Genomic DNA, 19,791 nt, shown 5'->3' on the forward strand with positions numbered 1-19,791 from the left:
GGAGTCTGGCGGCTGCGTTCTGGACACGCTGGAGTCTATTGAGGGAGGTGGAGCTGATGCCGTAGAGGAGGGAGTTGCAATAGTCAAGGCGGGAGGAGATGAAGGCGTGAATGAGTCGCTCAGCTGCAGGGCGGGTGAGAGAGGGACGGCGTTTGGCAATATTGCGGAGGTGAAAAAATGAGATTTTTACAATATGACGGATGTGGGGCTCGAGGGAGAGGGTGGGGTCAAATATCACGCCAAGGTTGCGTGCCTGGGTGGAGGGGGAAACAGGGGTGCCATCAATGGTGACTGTCAGGTTGGGGGTTTTGCTGAGGGTGGATTTGGATCCGATGAGGAGGAGTTCTTCTGATTTTGACAGAGATTTGTTTTATATATAAAAAATGTAGCAGCCTGAAAGTGCGAGTGCTTTGATAAAACCCTTTGTTAATGTTATTTAGCCTTTATTGCGCCATTAACAATATGCTGCTTCTATGGTCCTGTAGTCGGCTGATATTTAACTTAAAGTGGACCTATCATGCAAAATGCACTTTTGTACGTCTTTTATGCATGAATGTGTGTCCCCGGTGTTCCAGGGAACCCACCAAGTGTCAGAAAATACAACCCTCTCTCTTTTCCTCCGTACCCAAACCCAAAACGGGGCTACAACGAGCGGATACAGATTCCATCCGACCTGACGTCAGCCCGGAATAGTGGGCGGTGACGCTCCGCCTACATGGGCAACGCTCCACCTATCAGGGGAATGAGAGGTTGCCGTGGCATGGTAACAGCATGGTAACAGCATGGTAACAGCATGGTAACATGACGCTCATGCCTCAGCTCGTGGTCAGCTGCAGCTCATTTGCCACAGAATCAGCCCCTGCAAAAACAGTGCTGGAATACAGCAAATAGAGCGAAATGAGGCATGGCTAAAATGCATGATCTGTTTGGTATTTTGAAAAAAAAACTTCACAGACATGTTTTATATAGGTATGGCCCTACAATATATTATTCAAATACAGCATGATAGGTCCACTTTAATCATGATTTATGAGGCAAAACCAAGCATTGCTCCTATCGTCCAAACATATATATTGGGGGTCAACCCTTTACCTAGCCATAGTTTGCCGTAACAAATATCTTTCTGCTATGCATTCTATTTCTCTGCAACCTACTATTGAGATGTTATGCAAGACATATTTTTTTATCATCACCACCATACTGTGAAATATATTTTAATCACACACAATTCCACACATAGTGGCTTTAAGTGGCAATTCCTACTAAGAAATTCACACATTGACATTTTTGGTGTTGAATGATGGCTGCTAGGGAAAGTTAATTGGTTTTATTTGTGATTCAACCCTCCTGTATTATCTGTACAGACTAAGCCAATGTTTAATAGAGTGCCCTACTTTCCCTGTGGGCAGTAGCAGACAGCTGGTAGATGAACGCTGCCAGCAGTTACTCATAATGATAAAAAGAAAAGTTGAGCACAAACACTCAGATTCAATCCATTAATCTAATTTATTCTTAATCTTATTTGTTCCTGGATGGAATGAAACATTGAGAATAGCCTTGTGGAAGTATATCTCCATAGCAACTGTTCAACTGATTAGAAGCATCCTCTCTATTGAATGGTAAATGAGATGAAAGCACACCAGTAGAAACTGTATTGAGGGTAAACTCTGTGTAAGTGTACATCTGGTATTTGCCGCACATCCAGAGTTTGAGGATGGGATGATCCCAGCACTCATTAGAGGGGATGGGTTGGGTTCAGAGCTCCAGCGGTGGCGTGACCGGGATATGCGGGTTTATCGTGGCCACATGGCTCTTTTCAGAGAGAGATAAGCAGATAGCTTCAATCTACAGTTGATATATGGAATTATATAGAAAAATATACAGGGGGGGTTGTTGGACAAAATACAATTAATTAATAAAACAGAATGTCGGAGTGGTAGTATCAAATATGTTCTTAAAATGTATAAATACATTTTCACTACACAACAGTCATTTGCTGTCAGAATACTTATGTTTCATTAGTATTCCTGAAAAGCCAGAAACAGTAGGCGTAATTTCCTTGTATTTCCAACATGCATTACATCTCCACAATATGTTTGTTATTCAGCACAGGATGCAACACAATGAGTATCACTGTTGGCTTTACACTTGTAGCACAGTGGAGCTTTCATCTTGTTTTGCTTGCAAATTGTAATGCTTTTGTGGGCAGATTATCTACGGTGCACTTTATCAAATACCCATGTGTTTTCTGTAATCTGTGCTTCCACTTGTCTCTTCTAGCAGATCACTACTGTTTCTTTTGCAACAGCAGGAGAGGAGTCTGCTTTTCCACTGAATCATATCTCTACTCAGATTAATTTACTGTTTTTTTGGTTCCCCCATTAACATGTCGTGGATAGTACGTGCTTATTTTTATGGTAACATCTTGGTCAAGATTCCAAGTTTACGGTCAGGGAGAATTCTAAATAGTACAACATGAGATGTACAAACCTAGCTTTTTTTAAATTGCCAAGCAACAGTGAATAGCGACCACAATTATTTGTATTCACTCAACCCAGAATATTAAAATAATCAGCATGTAAAATTACTCTGTATGCTTTTTACACTATGCTTTAAAATTGACAAAACGTATGAAGTTCCTCTGTTTGGTTGCAGATGAATGTGTTCTGGAAGCGTAGCGTTGAAGAAAACGAGATAGATAATAAAACATTGTACCAACAGTGAGTTGAAGGGAGCCAAACCACGCAGTTAACATGATGCATTAGAATGCTTTATGAGTTAGACATAAGAAAGACAATTTTGTCAGAGATTATACCCATAACCAAGCCACACAAACACATCAATATGCAGCACTTGTCAGATGGTCAAAAACAGTGTCTAAAACGCCCTTCCCGCACGCACATTTCCAATAGCACTTGGCAGGGAAATTGTTGTAACTATCTGAAAAAGACAACCCAGTAATCATCATGAAGTGTGTGTGATTGGCCAAGTGTGTTGAAGACAAAAAGCAGGCAGGATTTGTACTTTCCTCTCAGCACTCTTTTCTCTCGTACAGCTACTTCCATCTCCTTTTGTGCACAACATAAGAGTCCGTGAGAACAGACTGTGTTGTTATCATGATGAGTCAGTTAGTGATTCATGTACGTCTTTATCCAGTTTTATTTTCCATCTGTGGAAAACGTTTTCCTTAATCATCAATGTGCACTTGTACAGACCAGTTTCAGAGCTTGAGAAACAAAGGTTGGAATGTTGCTTGTATTCCAACCCTCTCTTTCATGTTGATTTCAAATCAGTGTTGATAGGAAATGATTGAGTCAATCCATTACTTAATGCGGGAACATTTTTGTATTAGATCAACCAAACACTTGAGGTGCAAAAATGTTCCCTTTGATGAAAAACTATTGACTAATCCAGACTTGTTGAAAGGCTTTGATGCTTTGATGTTGTATAGGACATTGCTTCATGGTAGCATGCTCGAAATTATTTTGTGCACAACTGTTATTTCTGTCTACTGCTGACATTCATCCATATATTCTTCCTCCTGCTTCTACTTTTCCAAAGATCTCTAAAGTAAGCCTCCAGATCAGATAGAATTATCGGTTTCAGTTTAGATGAGCGCTAAGTTATTCAAACTGTGGATTTAGATGTTCATTAACAAACTCTGACATGTTTACTGTGAGTTTTTGGATTGCTTCATGAAAGGAAGGACAATTCTGCATCTGGTTGGAAGCTGGGCAAGCTCACCCTGATTTAAAGCTGTTTTTTTCATTGGATGTTGAAGGAATGACTCAAAAAGTCTTCACTGACGCTCATTTCACAGTGTGTCCAAACATCAAGGAACTTCAGATCCATCCTCCTTGCCCCGCTCTGTTTAAAAGTAGCATTTTTAAACTGGTGAAATATATTTTCCTACATCTGTGCTGCAAAAATATGAGGTCAAATAATCACTGAAAACCCAAATTAAAGTGGATATTTGAAAAGCCATGTATTATGCATAATGTATTTCTGCCATTTGGTGTAAAGGATTCATGAGCGTTGATATCATTGCTTTCAAATCCCAATGATATCTTTACCATGTTAATGGGCTTATAAGCACAGATGGTATCGCCGGCAGCACGGTCCACTGACCTGATGGTGATGATCTGGCCAAAGTCCAGCTCATAATTGTTAACTTGTGCGATGAATATTGCTGCCACGGCCTCGTAGAGAGCAGTGCCGTCCATGTTGATGGTGGCGCCCACAGGGAGCACGAAGCGGATGATACGGCGGTCAATGTGGTTGTTCTCTAAGAGGCACTTGAAGGTGATAGGCAATGTGGCAGAGCTGTAGAAGAACAACACAGAGGTGAGAACAAGCAAAGGTCAGGATAGAATCATTACATAACCACGCAGAATTTCTCCTAGGTATATGTGTAAACAAGTGGTATCACCAGCAAATGCAAATATTCATATCATATAAATAACCAGTGCAAACATTTTAGTATGTTGTAACCCATTCACATACAAGCTTTGGGAGTAATGGATTACATGTAACAGGATTATGTAATCAGGATACAAAAAAAGGACACTGTATTCCATTATAGTTACTTGAAAAAAATACATAATTAGATTAATGCTAAAAAATAAATAAAAATAATGGGGATTACTAGCAGGATTACAATGTTCCAATACATTTAAAATATACCATAGATTGATATATTATAGGGAGACAAACTGCCTGCATTTTCTTTTGGGTTTTCGTTTAGGCTTCTTTTATTCTTAACTACTCTGTATGTCAAGCAAATAATATTTTCAAAATGTTCATACTGAATATCTTGGTTTCTTCTTTTCTAAGGGCACATTGTTCTGTTGTCTTACACAATTAACTTAAGTAAGAAACATTTTATTGATATTTATTTTCTCTTTTATTTATTTATTTTGCATTTGATATTGAGGTGATCCAAAAGTAACGTAAAGTACACAGGTTACACTACTTTTATTTGACTGTGAAACATTTGTTTACAGGTCATTGTAACGGAATAAATGTTGTAACCCTCCCAACCCTGTTGTGTTTTAAAAGTTCAGTCCACTTTTGTCTTCCTTCCAGGCAGCCACTGGTGTCCATTATATTTCCAAAAGGGTTGAAGTTTAAACCAGTCTGAAATAATGTCTGCTAATGTGAACAAACTAAAACGTTCAAAAACACTTTCAGTAAATTCTGTTTGTATAGAGAAGCTATCTCCCAAATGATCAACATCCGCACGCACGCACGCACGCACGCACACACACACACACACGTATACATCACTTCAGGGGACATTACATTGACGTACATGCATTTCCTGGAGACTTATCCTAACCTTAACCATAACCAACACATGCCTAACCCTAACCCTAACCCTTACCCTTAACCTTACCCTTACCCTAATCCTAAACCTATCCAAGTCTTCACCCTATAATTATTGATTCTCCTCATGGGGACCTCCATTTTGTCCCCATAAGGGAGGTGAGTCCCCACACGTGACTGTGTAAACAGATTTAGGACGCCACAAGTATAGTAATGCTAGTCCACACACACACACACACACACACACACACACACACACACACACACACACACACACACACACACACACACACACACACACACACACACACACACACACACACACACACACACACACACACACACACACACACACACACACACACACACACACACACACACACACACACACAGCTGCCAGTCTAATCAAATGCGTGGAATGTTCCTCTACATTCCCATGCCTTCCCACACACACACAGATGGTCTCTGATATCCCAAAGTCCCTTTGAGGCTTTTCATGCTTCTGTTCCAGTGAATGGATAAAACAGGAAAGGATAAATGGCATTAGAGCTCTGGATGTATCATTATGATTCACACATGAGAAATAAAAAAAACCCTCTGTTCTTTTACAATATAAAGAAAAACAAGGTAATTGAGTTTGTTCACCCTGAACATATTTCCTTTACCTGGAAGAGGTTGCCAGTGCGATGAGCAGTGCTTGCAGGATTCCCCGTATGTAAACGATGGGGCTCTTTTTGGTGATGAAGAAGTACATGGCAGGCAGGATGAACAAGCCGTGCAACACCAGACCAAACACCACGGTGACGGCATAGAAACCCAGCTTTTTCCCCATGGCCGACGGATCGCTCATCTCCAGGATCTTACCGGCCACCAGGAACACGATGCCGAACGGGAAGTACCTAAAGAAGAAGTAGCTGAAAGTCAGCAAGAATGGCTCTGGGGTCCTTTATATGTATTCAACTGTTAGATTAGTTGGCCAAAAGACAGAAGTCCCAACAACTTAATTAAGAAGTAGAACTATACATTTCAAAGATCGCAATATTGCAAGGGATCACTCTTTGAGCTCTGAGCCACCTTGTTGGCCCTGGTTTATGATAGAGTTATGGATAGTTTTACCCAGACATAAATGGGCAAATCATTTAACAGAACAAAGCATAAAGCTTTAAGATAAGACATTGTTTCTCTATGTTTTTCAGAGTTTTTTTATCTGATCATTATGAGTGGTGGTTAAATGAAGAAAGAAATGTTACAAAGATCACAGAGCGTCCTTAATTATCCATCTTCCTTAAGTAAATAATAAATATAAAGTATGCCAAAATCATTATTAATGAAATATTAAACGTCTCCCTTTATACTGTATTCAGGCATATATTATAGGTCTGATATATATATAAAAAAACATGTCTATGAAGTGTTTTTCTCAAAATACCAAACAGATCACCCATTCTAGCTGTGCCTCATACCCCTCTATTTCAGCACTGTAAGAGAAGTGCTGATTCTGGAAGACGAGAGCTCATGCGGGAGAATTCTACGAGATACTCAGCTAAACGCTGCAGTGATTAAACGTGTTCCAAACCACATCAAGGATTATTTGTGAAACAGTAGCCCAAATGCTTTTTCTCTTGCGAGTTTACCACAAGGTGAGTAACTTTTTTTAATCCTGCTTTTTTACACATACTCTCTCCAGTAGAGGTTAGCTTTGAGTGTTAGCGATGCTTGCTAATGTAAACAAAGACCATATTACGTACAAAACACGTAGCGCATTGTTTCTGATAGCGACGTTGTATCCACGTTTTTAGAGATGTAAGGAGGAAAAGAGAGAGGGTTTTATTTTCGGACACTTTGTGAGTCTACTGGACACATATTTATGTATAAAAGACATCAAAAAGTGCATTTTACATGATAGCGGACCTTTAACTAAAGCCTGATTTGAAATAGTTTCTTAGGAGTCAAACTTTCCCTGCATATGATATCCATCAGACCACTAAAGCTAATTCAGAATTCTGCAGCCAGACTGCTCTTCAACCTCCCCCAGGTCTCCCACACTACACCACTCCTTCGCTCCCTCCAACGTCTGCCAGTGGATGCAAGAATCTGCTTCAAGACACAGGTGCCGGCCTACCGAGCGGTGAATGGAACAGCCCCTTCCTACATCCAGGCCTTGGTTAAACCATATACTCCAGCACGTGCACTATGCTCGGCGTCAGCTAATCGGCTTGCTACTCCATCACTGCGAGTGGGACCCAGGTACCCCTCAAAAAGAAGCCTGTTTGTTATCCTGGTTCCTAAATGGTGGAATTAACTCCCCATTGACATTAAGTTAGCAGAAACTCCAAATATCTTCCGTCGCAAACTGAAAACGCATCTATTTCAATTGTACCTTGGCAATTAAATTATTCATTTAGGCCTTGTAACTAATTTGCACTTACAATGGTATGATCTTGCTTGAATAAAGTGAATATATCTGCACTTTCCTTTTCGTTCGGAGTTTGAATCTTTATGGTTTTTGCACTTATTGTAAGTCCCTTTGGAAAAAAGCATCAGCTAAGTGATATGTAATGTAATGTATTGTAATGAAAATCTGAATCCTGGAAATGTTTATTTGAAGACAATTGAGGTAAATAATATTTGCAAACCTAAGATAGCATCATAAAGCTAGTTATCACTCCTGAGGCAGCTTGTAGGTTTTCTTGAATAGAACATTGAAATGGCTTGACTGATCTACTGTGTGTTCCGACTTCACTGACGTTTTCAGCAAAACCTAGAACATATTAGACTGAAATGCCTTCTCATACACCCACGTCGCTTATTCATATCTGCTGCCAGTTTACCTTGAATGTTTCTGAAGGACAAACACTTCCTTAATTAAAGTAGTATATTCAAAGAAAAATATTACCATATAACTATGGCAACAATTCTAAGGACGGCCTCATTCACGCTCAGGCAGAAGTTCACCAAGGCGCTGCCATTTGGCCCCATCCTTCCCAACATAATACCTGTGAAGATATAAAGGAAAATCTTTAATATGATTGTTCAGAGCTGAAGCTTGAAGCTGAACTTAAGATGAACAATGCAGTTTTTTACCCATGGTTGCTGAAAAAATAACAATTCCAAGGACATTCATTCCATCGCTTGTTCCTTCTCGTATGCGGATGAGCACATCAGGGGGGGGAGTCAGGTCAAGTGCAAAGTTCTGGATGTCAGTCCCATTATCGTCCTGGATACCATAGATGAGCGCTCGCCGCGTCGTGGAATCTGATTGGGCCTGGCTCACCGTTGGCTTGGTTTTCACAATGTACTCGCTACTCGTTCGATACTGTTGCCAGGGAAGAGAAACAGAAGCAGAAATATACATTTGCATTAAATCTACGCCTTTGTGTTGGAAATGTTGTATGTATTATCCAATGTCTCACCTGCTGAAATGTCGCCTGGACCAGATTGGATGGGAACATGTTTCTGCAAGGCAAAGATATTTATTAGTATATTGTCTTCCAAAAGTTGTTTTTATACAATATTGTTCATCAAAACGGATCCAGTTGACTACAAAGCAGAATACCACTCAATAGTTTTACCCTATATTATGTTTACATTTTGGACCCTTTGGTACTATTCAGGTCAAATTGAATTTGTACATGATTGGGGTTTAAAAAGCATTACAGAAATGTAAAAACTACATACACAATCCCAGACAAATATTGTCTTTACCCAAAAAGCATAATCGGGCCCCTTTAACAATAAAAGTGTAATTAGTTTTTTGTGATGAAGTTATAGTCTTTATTATTATAGTTATTTAGTCTTACGCATTGCACACAAATTCTAAAGAGTTGGGATTTATATTTATTCTTAACTATGATTGTTTTTCTTTGTGGCGGGGCATTTTGGCATCTGTACCAAATGTTTTTTTCCAATTCAATGTTCTTAGCAAGCCAAGGCCATGGAGCTTCAGATTGAAAAATATCCTTATATAATTGTTTCTATTTGTTTAATTAAAAACATCCCAAAAGGGTTAAAATAAATGGCAGTGAGTCATAGTTAGCAGGATTCAAGAATAACATCTTTTATACAATCTGACAGAATACAGAGCAGGTGAGTGAACAGTGAAACCTTTTTCCTAGTCGCAGTAGACTTAATTATTAACCTTTCTACATAAAGAACGTAATGAAACAAATAACAAATACAAAATGAGATTATGATCGTGGTTATGTAATAAACTCAAGTTTACTTATCAATACTAAACCAAAATTAAATTATACCTCCTTTGAAAGTCTCGTTCTATTTCGTCCCTACTGACCGCCAGAGGCAGTGCTTTTAGCACTGGATATGTCCATCGCACGCATGCGCAGTTCGAGTACCTAATAACAACAAAGTCACCTGTGACCCACGTGACTACGGCTACATAGGCCGGCGTCACTAGTGGATTGGTTCCTTTACATCTTATCGCTTCGCGAGAGTACCGCGGCTACATTCTTGTAGCCTCCAGCGTTCAGGTTTGAACGTTTGATCTGAGGGATTTCTCTGCAAGCAGCTGGCCGCGTGCAGCTTCGCGACTGACAGTCGGACCTACGGGTTGTTAACGCGTCCTCCGGGAGTTGTGGCCGGCTGTGCGCTGTGCAGAGCCTCGACGGACAGGTTTGTGTCAACTTGTTGCTGGTGATGGCTGTGTCCCCGCACCCTCTCCCAGCTAAGTTGTCCTGATTGCTGTCTTATTTATTGTTTGGCTTAGACTTTCTGGTGACGACAGTGTTCCCGCTTCCTCTCCCATAAAGTTGCCCTTGTTATGCTCTTTTGAAAGTTCTGCTTGTGGCGTTGTGCCCGAGCTATCATTAGCATTTGGGTCCCAGCTTTAGCTGCGTCTCTCATTCAATTTAGTATGGAAAGCCCAGTGTGCCATATTTTGCCCGTTTTCTGTTTAGATGCAGAGAGTAAGGTAAGTACTGGCCATAGTTACTACTGTAACTACGGTGCTAGGCCATGTAAGCACTGGCCATGGTTACTACTGTGACCATGGCCTACGGTTTTATGCGGGCTGTTCTATTCCATAGAAGCTAATTATCTGGTCTTAACATTGTGTTTTGACTTGGTTGCTTGATTGTTAGCAGCAGCCGTTTGGCTAACACCTTGCATGTACTGTTAAGCTTCATTATTTAACTCAGCCGGTGAGGGCAGTGCTCTCGCTCTCGCTCCCGGTAATGTATGGTTTTGATTGCAGTAGCGCTATATCGTGGTATTTACTGCTCCTAGTACTAGACTCTAGTCTACTACTACTGTACTAGGATGATATGCAGAGAACAATCTTCACTGTGTGGCCATTAAAGAGGATTTCATCCTCCCAATATTATATTATCTAGGGTGCAGCCGTTGGCTGACACTTTTAGGCACCGGCCACAGTTACTACTGTAATTACGGTCCTAAGCTGTGTAAGTACTGGCCATAGTTACTATTGTAACTACGGTCCTAAGCCATGTAAATACTGGCCATAGTTACTACTGTAACTACGGTTCTATGCCGTGTAAGCACTGGCCATGGTTACTGCTGTTACTACGGCTCTGTGCTGTTCTCTTCTTTAGAAGCTAGTTGTCTGGTCTTAAACATTTGTGTTTGACTTGATCTCGCTTGATTGTTAGCAGCAGCCGCTTGGCTAACGTCTTGCATGTACTGTTAAGCTTCATTATTAACTCAGCTGGTGAATGCAGTGCTCTCGCTCCCGCTCCCTGTAACGTATTGCCCTGATTGTTAGCAGCGGCCGCTTGGCTAACATCTGGCGTGTTCTGTTGAGCTTCGTTGTTTAACTCATCCAGTGAAGGCAGTGTTTTTCGCCCCCGCTCCTGGTAGATGTGCTGCTTGATTCTTAGCAGCAGCCGCCTGGATAAGCTGCCCCGTTAAGCTTCTTTATTTAATCCAGCTAGGTGAAGGCAGTGCTCTCGCTCCCGCTCCCTCTGCCGGTAATGTGGGTGTAGTTACATCCCTCTTTGAGCATTGCTCTACTCTTTCCGGTAGCTGGGGAAGGCTGTGTTCTCGCGCCCACTCCCGGCTACGCTGCATCTGGCTACCTATAGACTGGCTCATTCATGTAGCGCCTGTATGGCTTCTCTTGAGCCCGAGGACAGCCATGACCGCTGCCCCCCTCTGCCTTGGCCTCGAGCATTTGAGGGAGGGTCTCACGCAAAGCGCCTGCATGAGCTGTAGATTCATGCCTCGGACGCTCAGAGTGGCTAGAGTCGCAGAGGTGGCACCTCTCCTCGTCACAACTTCCTCCAGCTCAGTCTGACCGTTCCCGGCGACTTGATGGAGGGATGGCTATGTGTTCACCCCCCAGGTAGAGGGCTAGAAACAGGCTGTCCTCTAAGGTGGATCGGTTAGCTGCCGTCATGGAGCAGACGAAGTCGCTCCTGTTGGCCCTTCAGCCAGGGGCCGGTGCGGGGGCTACTAGCTTGCCACCTGTCCCTCCTTCGGTTGCCACACCTCTACTTGAGGATGCCATGTTGCTAGCGGCTCCGGACAAACCTCTTCTATGAAGGGGGGGCGGGGCCCCGCTCACCCCCGAGGAGGCTTCCCACTCCTCTGCTCAGAGCTCTCTGCAGGGCACGGAGGACGCCTTCATGGCGGCCATTATTCGTGCAGCCCTGGTACGCTTGCAGCTTCAGGTTCCGCAGGCCGACTCGGCTCAGGCTAGCGCCTTTTTCAGGCATAACCCTGCCCCTTTTCACTCCCACTGTTCCTCTTTCAGAGGAGTACCTGAGGGAGCTCCATGCAGGCTGGAGAGACACCAGGGCCCTCTCCCACTCTGCTGCCAGGCAGGATCCGGCGAGGGTGGGGCTGGGTCGCTTTCCATCCATTGAGCCTGCCATCGCCTCCCCGATTCGGGCTCCTGATGCCAGGTGCCCTCGGCCTCAGTGCAGGGTCACAAACGAGCTGCTCTGTAGGGCCTACGACACAGCGGCACGCATCTGATACTGGCTTTCTCTACCTCTCTGCAGCAGGCACCGGCTGAGCCTTCTTTGCTGGGCCTCAGTGATGCATCACTGTAAGCCTTTGCCCTAATGTCTTGGGAATGGGGACGAGTTATATCCTTATTGGTGCAGACTCATCGCCAGGTCTGGCCTACGACCGTCCCCGAGAGTCTCGGGGACGGTCGTCGGCTGCTTTCCCAGCAGCAGCTCAGTTACTGGGCTGTCTGTACTTCCGACCCTTGGGTGGTTTTCACCTTAACCCAGTTCCGGCTCTTAGCCTTCGGCCGGGCCAAAATGACAGTCGTCAGCGATCCGGTAGAGGCCCTAGCTCTGGCCCAAGAGTTGTCCATCCTTCTGTCCAAGGACGCAATCGAGCCAGTAGACCCTCTGCTTAGCCCAGGGGGTTCTACTCGGCGTACTTTCTCGTGAGCAAGAAAGTTGGCGGATTTCGCCTGATCTTGGACCTCAAAGGAATCAACAGATTCCTGAAGGTGCTGCCACTCTATATGCTGACCACAGCCCATGCACAGCCGTGGAATTGAGGGATGCCTACTTCCACGTGGGCCGGGCAACAGGGTGCCTTATATTCAGTTGCTTCGGTCCTTGGGCAGGCTGCCTCGGCCATTGGGCCCTTGTACCCGCTGGCGTTGCACCCCATGCAGATGTGGCTGAACAGCCTTCACTTGGACGCCAAGTGGCACAGGCGCAGGGAAGTCAGGGTGTCGCAGCGTTGCTTCCACTCTCGGTTACACTGGAGGGGCCTATCTCCTGATGGGCGTGCACCATCCCATCCCGCCAGGAGACCGTCACCAGAGGTGCAGGTCTCTCAGGGTGGGGTGCAGTACGGCAGGGCAGGACCGTTCAGGGTCAGTAGTCTGCCCAGGAGGGTGCACGCCATGCCAACGTGCTAGAGCTTCGTGCTGTGCAGCTTGCACTCACGCACTTTCTACCCCTACTGGGGGGCAAGAATGTGCGTGTTCCTTGGGACAGCAGGTACGCTGTTGCCCAGACAGCAGTCCCTTCTAGACAGTGGGCGTTCTCACTCCACTCTGAATTTATGTGGCTGCTATTTCTGCCCGACATATTCGGGTCGACGGTGCCACGGCGGGGTGCCACAAGTCGGTGTCCCTCTTCCTGAGAGGGGCTTTACGGCAGCATCCCCCTAGCACCCCGAGGGCTCCGGCTTGGGACCTGCCCCTGCTGCCGGATGCCCTATCATCTCCTCCCTTCGAGCCCCTGGCCCAGGTGGAGCTTAAGTGGCTGTCCTTAAAGGCAGCATTTCTGCTTTCCATGACCTCAGGGAAACGAGTTGGAGAGCTACATGCCCTCTCCGTGAGCGATACATGCCTGAGGTGGAACTCCGATGGCTCGGGTGTTGCCCTCTGGCCGAACGTGGCGTTCCTGCCCAAGGTGCTTCCACTAGCCCACTCCAATCGGCCTATCCAGCTGGCACGCTTTAACGTCCCACAGGAGAACGGCACGCCTGAGTTGCTGTGCCCTGTGCGTGCCCGAGAGGCGTATATTGGTGCTACGGCCCATATACGACAGTCAGAGCAGCTCTTCATTTGCCATGGCGGAACAAGAAGGGGCTGTGCTCTCTCCAAGCAGCGGCTGTCCCACTGGGTTGTGGATACAATCTCACATGCCTGTGGGGCCAGTGGCCGCCCCCCACCATCAGGGGTGAGCTGTCACTCTACAAGGAGCATCTCAACGTCTTGGGCTGCCCTGAGAGGGGTGTCCCTGGAGACCATCTGTGCTGCGGCGTCGTGGGCATCGTCTGGCACATTCTCCAGGTTCTACCGGGTCAATGTCGCCACTCCCCATCCTTTGGGCGTGGTCCTGTTGCCGAGCTCCGCTGCTTCCAGCTAGGTAAGCAAGTGTTCGGATTCTTCATGACATGGTTGGTATAGTCATCCAGTGCTAAAAGCACCGCCTCTGGCGGTCAGTAGGGACGATAGTTACGGCTGTAACTACGGTTCTATGAGTCCCGGATGACCGCCAGAGTTTCCGGTCACTCAGAATTCTTGTGTGCTCGCGAGAAGATTCTGGGAACCGATCCACTAGTGAAGCCGGCCTATGTAGCCGTAGTCACGTGGGTCACAGGTGACTTTTTTGTTATTAGGTGCTCAAACTGCACATGCGTGCGATGGACATATCTAGTGCTAAAAGCACCGCCTCTGGCGGTCATCCGGGACTCATGGAACCGTAGATACAGCCATAACTATCGTTTTTAGTCTTACGCATCCGACCTGGAAAACTTTGCAGCCAATCTTATTTGTTACAGTGTACCGTGCACCAGGTCTTATTTATCAACTTTGGTACTTAAAACAGATAAAGTAATTATCGTAGGTGACTTTAATATTCATGTTGACGATGATAAAAATAGCCTTACTGTTGCATTTAACTCTATATTAGATTATGTTGGTTTCCGTCAGAGTGTAAATAAAACAACCCACTGCTATAATCACACTCTCGACCTTGTTCTGACTTATGGTATTGAAATTGAGCAACTATTAGTCGAACCGCATAATCCTGCTTTATCCGACCATTTCTTAGTAACTTTTGAAGTACTGTTACTAGACTACAAAGCATTAGTCAAAAGCTCCTGCAGCAGAAATCTGTTAGTGCTATAGCCACATTTAAGGAAGAGATTCCACCAATACTTAACTCGATGGCATGTCTGCATGTAGGGGAGGAAACTTATACAAAATGTACACCACCCCAAATTGATCATGTTGTTGATAGTGCTACAGATGCGCTGCGAATGCAAGAAGAAAATAAAACAACAGATTAGCTCCATGGCAAAATAAAGCAAAAGTCGAGACAACTTGAAAGGATATGGCGTTCCACTAAACTTGAAGAATCTCGTTTAATTTGGCATATTACTCTCAATGAATATAAGAAAGCACTGCGTAAAGCAAGAGCAGCCTACTACTCCTCATTAATAAATGAGAATAAGAATAGAAGGCTCGATTGAGCCTTCTATTCCCATAGCACTCAGTAGTAATGATTTTATGTGCTTTTTTAACGATAAAATTGTTACTCTTAGAAACAAATGACCTCTTGCCTTTGACCAGTATAGTGTTATCAACAGCGCCCGGAAACTTAATTTCTAATATTACACTAGATAGTAAACTAGAATGCTTTTCAGCCATAAACCTTGAACAATTAAATTCAATGATTCTCTCTTCTAAACCATCAACGTGTATGTTAGACCCAATTCCAACTAAGCTGTTGAAGGAAGTTTTTCCATTAATTAGCACTTCTTTATTAAATATTATGAATATGTCTTTATTATCAGGCTATGTTCCACAATCATTCAAAGTAGCAGTGATAAAACCGCATCTTAAAAAGCACAACCTCGATCCAGAGGTTTTAGCCAACTATAGACCTATTTCTAATCTTCCGTTCCTCTCAAAGATTCTTGAGAAAGCAGTCGCAAAACAGTTGTGTGATTACATAAAAAACAATGATTTATTTGAAGATTTTCAGTCTGGCTTTAGAACACATCATAGCACAGAGACAGCTCTGGTTAAAGTCACAAATTATATTCTAATAGCCTCAGACAAGGGAATTGTCTCTATTCTTGTTCTGCTCAATCTCAGTGCTGCATTTGATACTATCGACTAGTGCTGCATACCTGGACTCACATTCAGATTCAGGTCTGGACTCAAGTCCAGAGGTTCAGGTTCAGGTCCGGACTTATAAGTCCGGACCTGAACCCATGGCTTGTGTGTAGTTGTGTGACTAAAGTGAACGTATTGTGAGCTAATTATCAATTGAAAATTAACTCATAATCAACTCAAATTCAAACTCGTCAGGTTTATTGTGCTCCCTTCCAACTTGTGTCTACATTTCTCTACAAAGTACAAATGTAAAAAAAAAAATGTTTTGCCACTTAGTCTACAAATGACTTATGACAGCAACTACAGTGAACTACTACAAAGTTCAAACATTTATTTCATTTACCAAACTAAAGTAACCAAACAGTCCCTGAGCTGACTGAACGTTGCTGAAAGGTAGAGTGTAGAGTAGACTATACGCATTACACTGTTACACACCTACTATACAGTATAGGCTACACTGTAGTGACTGTACAGTCAGAGTGTACTGTACTGTCTGTACACCATGTCTTTTCTACAACTCTACATGTGTACACTATACAGTACATACTACATACATAGTGATGTACATACATACTGTTAGAAATTAAAATCAATGTTGATATGGCGTAATTTTGAATTAAATACACTATTTAATTTAAATCAGTTTTATTCTGAAAAAAACGGAAGTTCACACTATTAACTTAATACTTTTATTCTGAAAATGCTTCACTTCCGGTTAGCATTAGCATGTGGTGAAATGCTACGTTTTCAAACCGTGAATCGAAGGTGAAATGACATGTGATGTTGTACACTGAGCACACTGGGATTAGCCATCATTTATTGACGCTGAATAACGTTTATCAGGGAATGTTTAAATAACCATAGACACCAGAATATAGGTAAGTGCTAGTTTTTTTGCGAGTCCAAGTACCTACCGGTTTCCGACGTTCCGGTTTTAACCGGACTTGAACCGAAACGTTTTACGAGTCCAGTACCGGTTCGACGTACAGGTACGCAGCACTACTATCGACCATGATATCTTATTGCAAAGACTAGAGCACTTAGTTGGCATACAGGGAACTGCTTTATGCTGGTTTAGGTCCTATCTATCTGAACGCTCTCAGTTTGTACATGTCAACGACCAAAACTGAAGTTATTGTACTTGGCCCGAAGAATCTACGAAACAAATTATCTAAAGATATACTAACTATGGATGGCATTAATTTGGCCTCCAGTGAGACTGTAAGGAATCTTGGTGTTATATTTGATCAGGATTTATCCTTTAACGACCACATAAAATCAATTTCAAGGACCGCCTACTTCCATCTATGTAACATTGCAAAAATCAGGCATATCTTGCCTCAAAACGATGCAGAGAAACTAGTCCATGCATTTGTTACTTCTAGGCTGGATTATTGTAACTCCTTATTATCAGGGAGTACCAAGAAGTCAGTCAAGTCGCTTCAGCTGATTCAAAATGCTGCGGCTCGTGTACTAACCAGAGTTAGGAAAAGGGACCACATTACTCCTGTTCTGGCTGCCTTACACTGGCTCCCTATAGAACACAGGATAGAATTTAAAATTATTGTTCTCGCCTACAAAGCCCTTAATGGGCAGGCGCCATCTTACCTTAAATAACTCATTATACCCTACTGTCCTACTAGGGCATTGCGTTCCAAGAATGCAGGGTTGTTGGTTGTTCCTTGAGTCTCTAAAAGTACAATGGGAGCCAGAGCCTTTTCTTATCAAGCTCCACATTTGTGGAATCAGCTTCCAGTTTGTGTTCGGGTGGCAGACACCCTATCCGTTTTTAAGAGTGCGCTAAAGACCTTCCTTTTTGATTTGTACTCTCATGTTCACTGGATCTTGAGTCGTGGCTGTGGTCCTGGATCATAAGTCCTGGATGGATATCCTCGTGGATTCATGTTCCTATTATACACACATGCATTTCCAAACATTTGGACTACCTATGTTGCAAATGTATTATCTTTTCAATTTACACACGGCATCTATTGCACGTCTGTCCGTCCTGGGAGAGGGATCCCTCCTCTGTTGCTCTCCCTGAGGTTTCTCCCATTTTTCCCTTTAAACTGGGTTTTCTCCGGAAGTTTTTCCTTTTACGATGTGAGGGTCTAAGGACAGAGGGTGTCATATTGTCATACTGATATTCTGTACAAACTGTGAAGTCCACTGAGACAAATGTAACATTTGTGATATTGGGCTATATAAATAAACATTGATTGATTGATTGATTGATGTAATACAGTATATGATACATTTACTCTTTTGTCTAAACGAACCAAATCGGACTGAAAATGTCTTGCTGGTCTGTTTGCCTGCAGTTGTGCAATACAGTGTTAACTCAGCACGACTGACCTCAAATCATATTAATATTTACAGTAGAGTCATACTTTGACATTTGTGTGACATTCTACCACATAAGAAAAAACGAGTAGCTGCAATACAATGAAATACATTTTCGCTGATAATACTTTTTCAACCATCAGCGATGCCACAGAACTGACTACTATTACTCACTATAAAGATGTCATTTACATCAACCCAACTGTGCTCTACTAGTGCTCCAAAAGGGTCATAGCATAGCAACTTCTTCTGAGCACCAGCATCTTTTTAAATTAAATGTCCTTAAAAACGTTTTTCAAATCCCACTGCCAATGTTTTGCGGCCCCTCCGAGCACTTTAAATTAGAAATATAAATGTTTTTCAGAAAAGCCCCGGTAACGCCATATGGTCACAGACATAAGTTGTGTACGGCTTATAATACAAAGAACGGAAATACCCAATTTCTGAAATACAACCAACAACCTCCTTTCTATCCCCACACGAACCAAGCACTGAACCTGGGGGGACAGGGCCTTCTCCATCGCTGCCCCCACCCTCTGGATCTCCCTTCCTACACAACATCAGAGACTGCACCGACCCCCCCACCTTCAAAACACTATTCCAAAACACACCTCTTCAGACTGGCTTTTAATTTGTGAATTATGTTGTGTTGCTGTTTAATATTTTTTGATTCTATTATATTTCGTTTTATCACCACTGTAAAGCGTCTTCGAACACTTGAAAAAGCGCTTGGAAGTGAAATGTATTATTATTATTATTGTTGGGAAATAATTTGCCCTGCATGTCCTCCTTCGCCCTCTGACGCAGCTGACCAACCTTGAGCAGCCATTATCTCCCATAAGGAGGGGCTGCCCTAGCATGTTGTTGATGTTACCAGTTTATGACCGGGCAACTCTGAGCCATAAGCGACAACAACTGTGATTCAGTGTCCTCAGCTGTTTAGTCTATCTATTGAAGAATGTTGATTGTTACACTCTGAACTAGTTAAAACCTCGAGCTACAGGAGGGTTCTTGAGGATTGATTGTGGCATCTCAACCGTGTGGTCAACTCGTAGCCCGTGACATGTCTTGTGAATTCTCGCGCCGAAGCTCCAAATAAACCGTCAGTGTTTGCCATCAAAGCTCCAGCTCTCCTCGTGTCTCTGAGTCCTGACTCCAATTGCTTCAGAAGTTTCCCCCACAATTATTATGTTATTTTTTAAAGGTCACCTATTATGCAAAATCCACTTTTTCACGTATTTTATACATAAACATGTGTCCCCTCTGTGTGAAGAGATTCTGAACGTTTTAGGAAATAAGATTCTCTTACCTTTTGTCCTGATCCATTTATATAAAAACCTGTCTGAAGATGAGCTGATCAGATTTTGACCACTTTATGATGTCATAACAATTGTTTGGCTTGTGTTATTAGCCAATCACCAACCAAGGTAACACCCCCCACCTTATCACCTGAATCTCCTCCTAGAGCACCATTGTGTTATTTTTAACCAAATCTCTCTCAGAGGGGCGTGGGAAGTGGCTCCTTATTTTCATCTAGTAGTAATAGA

General features: G+C 43.2%; 1 protein-coding gene across 1 annotated transcript in view; it reads right to left on the reverse strand.

Moving 5' to 3' along the window:
• The window catches only part of slc1a7b (solute carrier family 1 member 7b), a 115,618-nt gene that overhangs the window by 12,217 nt on the left and 83,610 nt on the right, over nt 1-19,791 (reverse strand). Inside the window, exons 4-8 of the mRNA XM_034081390.2 lie at nt 8,739-8,781; nt 8,410-8,641; nt 8,222-8,321; nt 5,991-6,224; nt 4,129-4,323 (exon numbers count right to left, since the gene is read on the reverse strand). Coding sequence (XP_033937281.1) covers nt 4,129-4,323; nt 5,991-6,224; nt 8,222-8,321; nt 8,410-8,641; nt 8,739-8,781 — 804 coding nt within the window. The remainder of the gene's footprint in view (nt 1-4,128; nt 4,324-5,990; nt 6,225-8,221; nt 8,322-8,409; nt 8,642-8,738; nt 8,782-19,791) is intronic.

Source organism: Pseudochaenichthys georgianus, chromosome 4, assembly GCF_902827115.2.
Source record: "Pseudochaenichthys georgianus chromosome 4, fPseGeo1.2, whole genome shotgun sequence".
NCBI classification, from domain to species: domain Eukaryota; kingdom Metazoa; phylum Chordata; class Actinopteri; order Perciformes; family Channichthyidae; genus Pseudochaenichthys; species Pseudochaenichthys georgianus.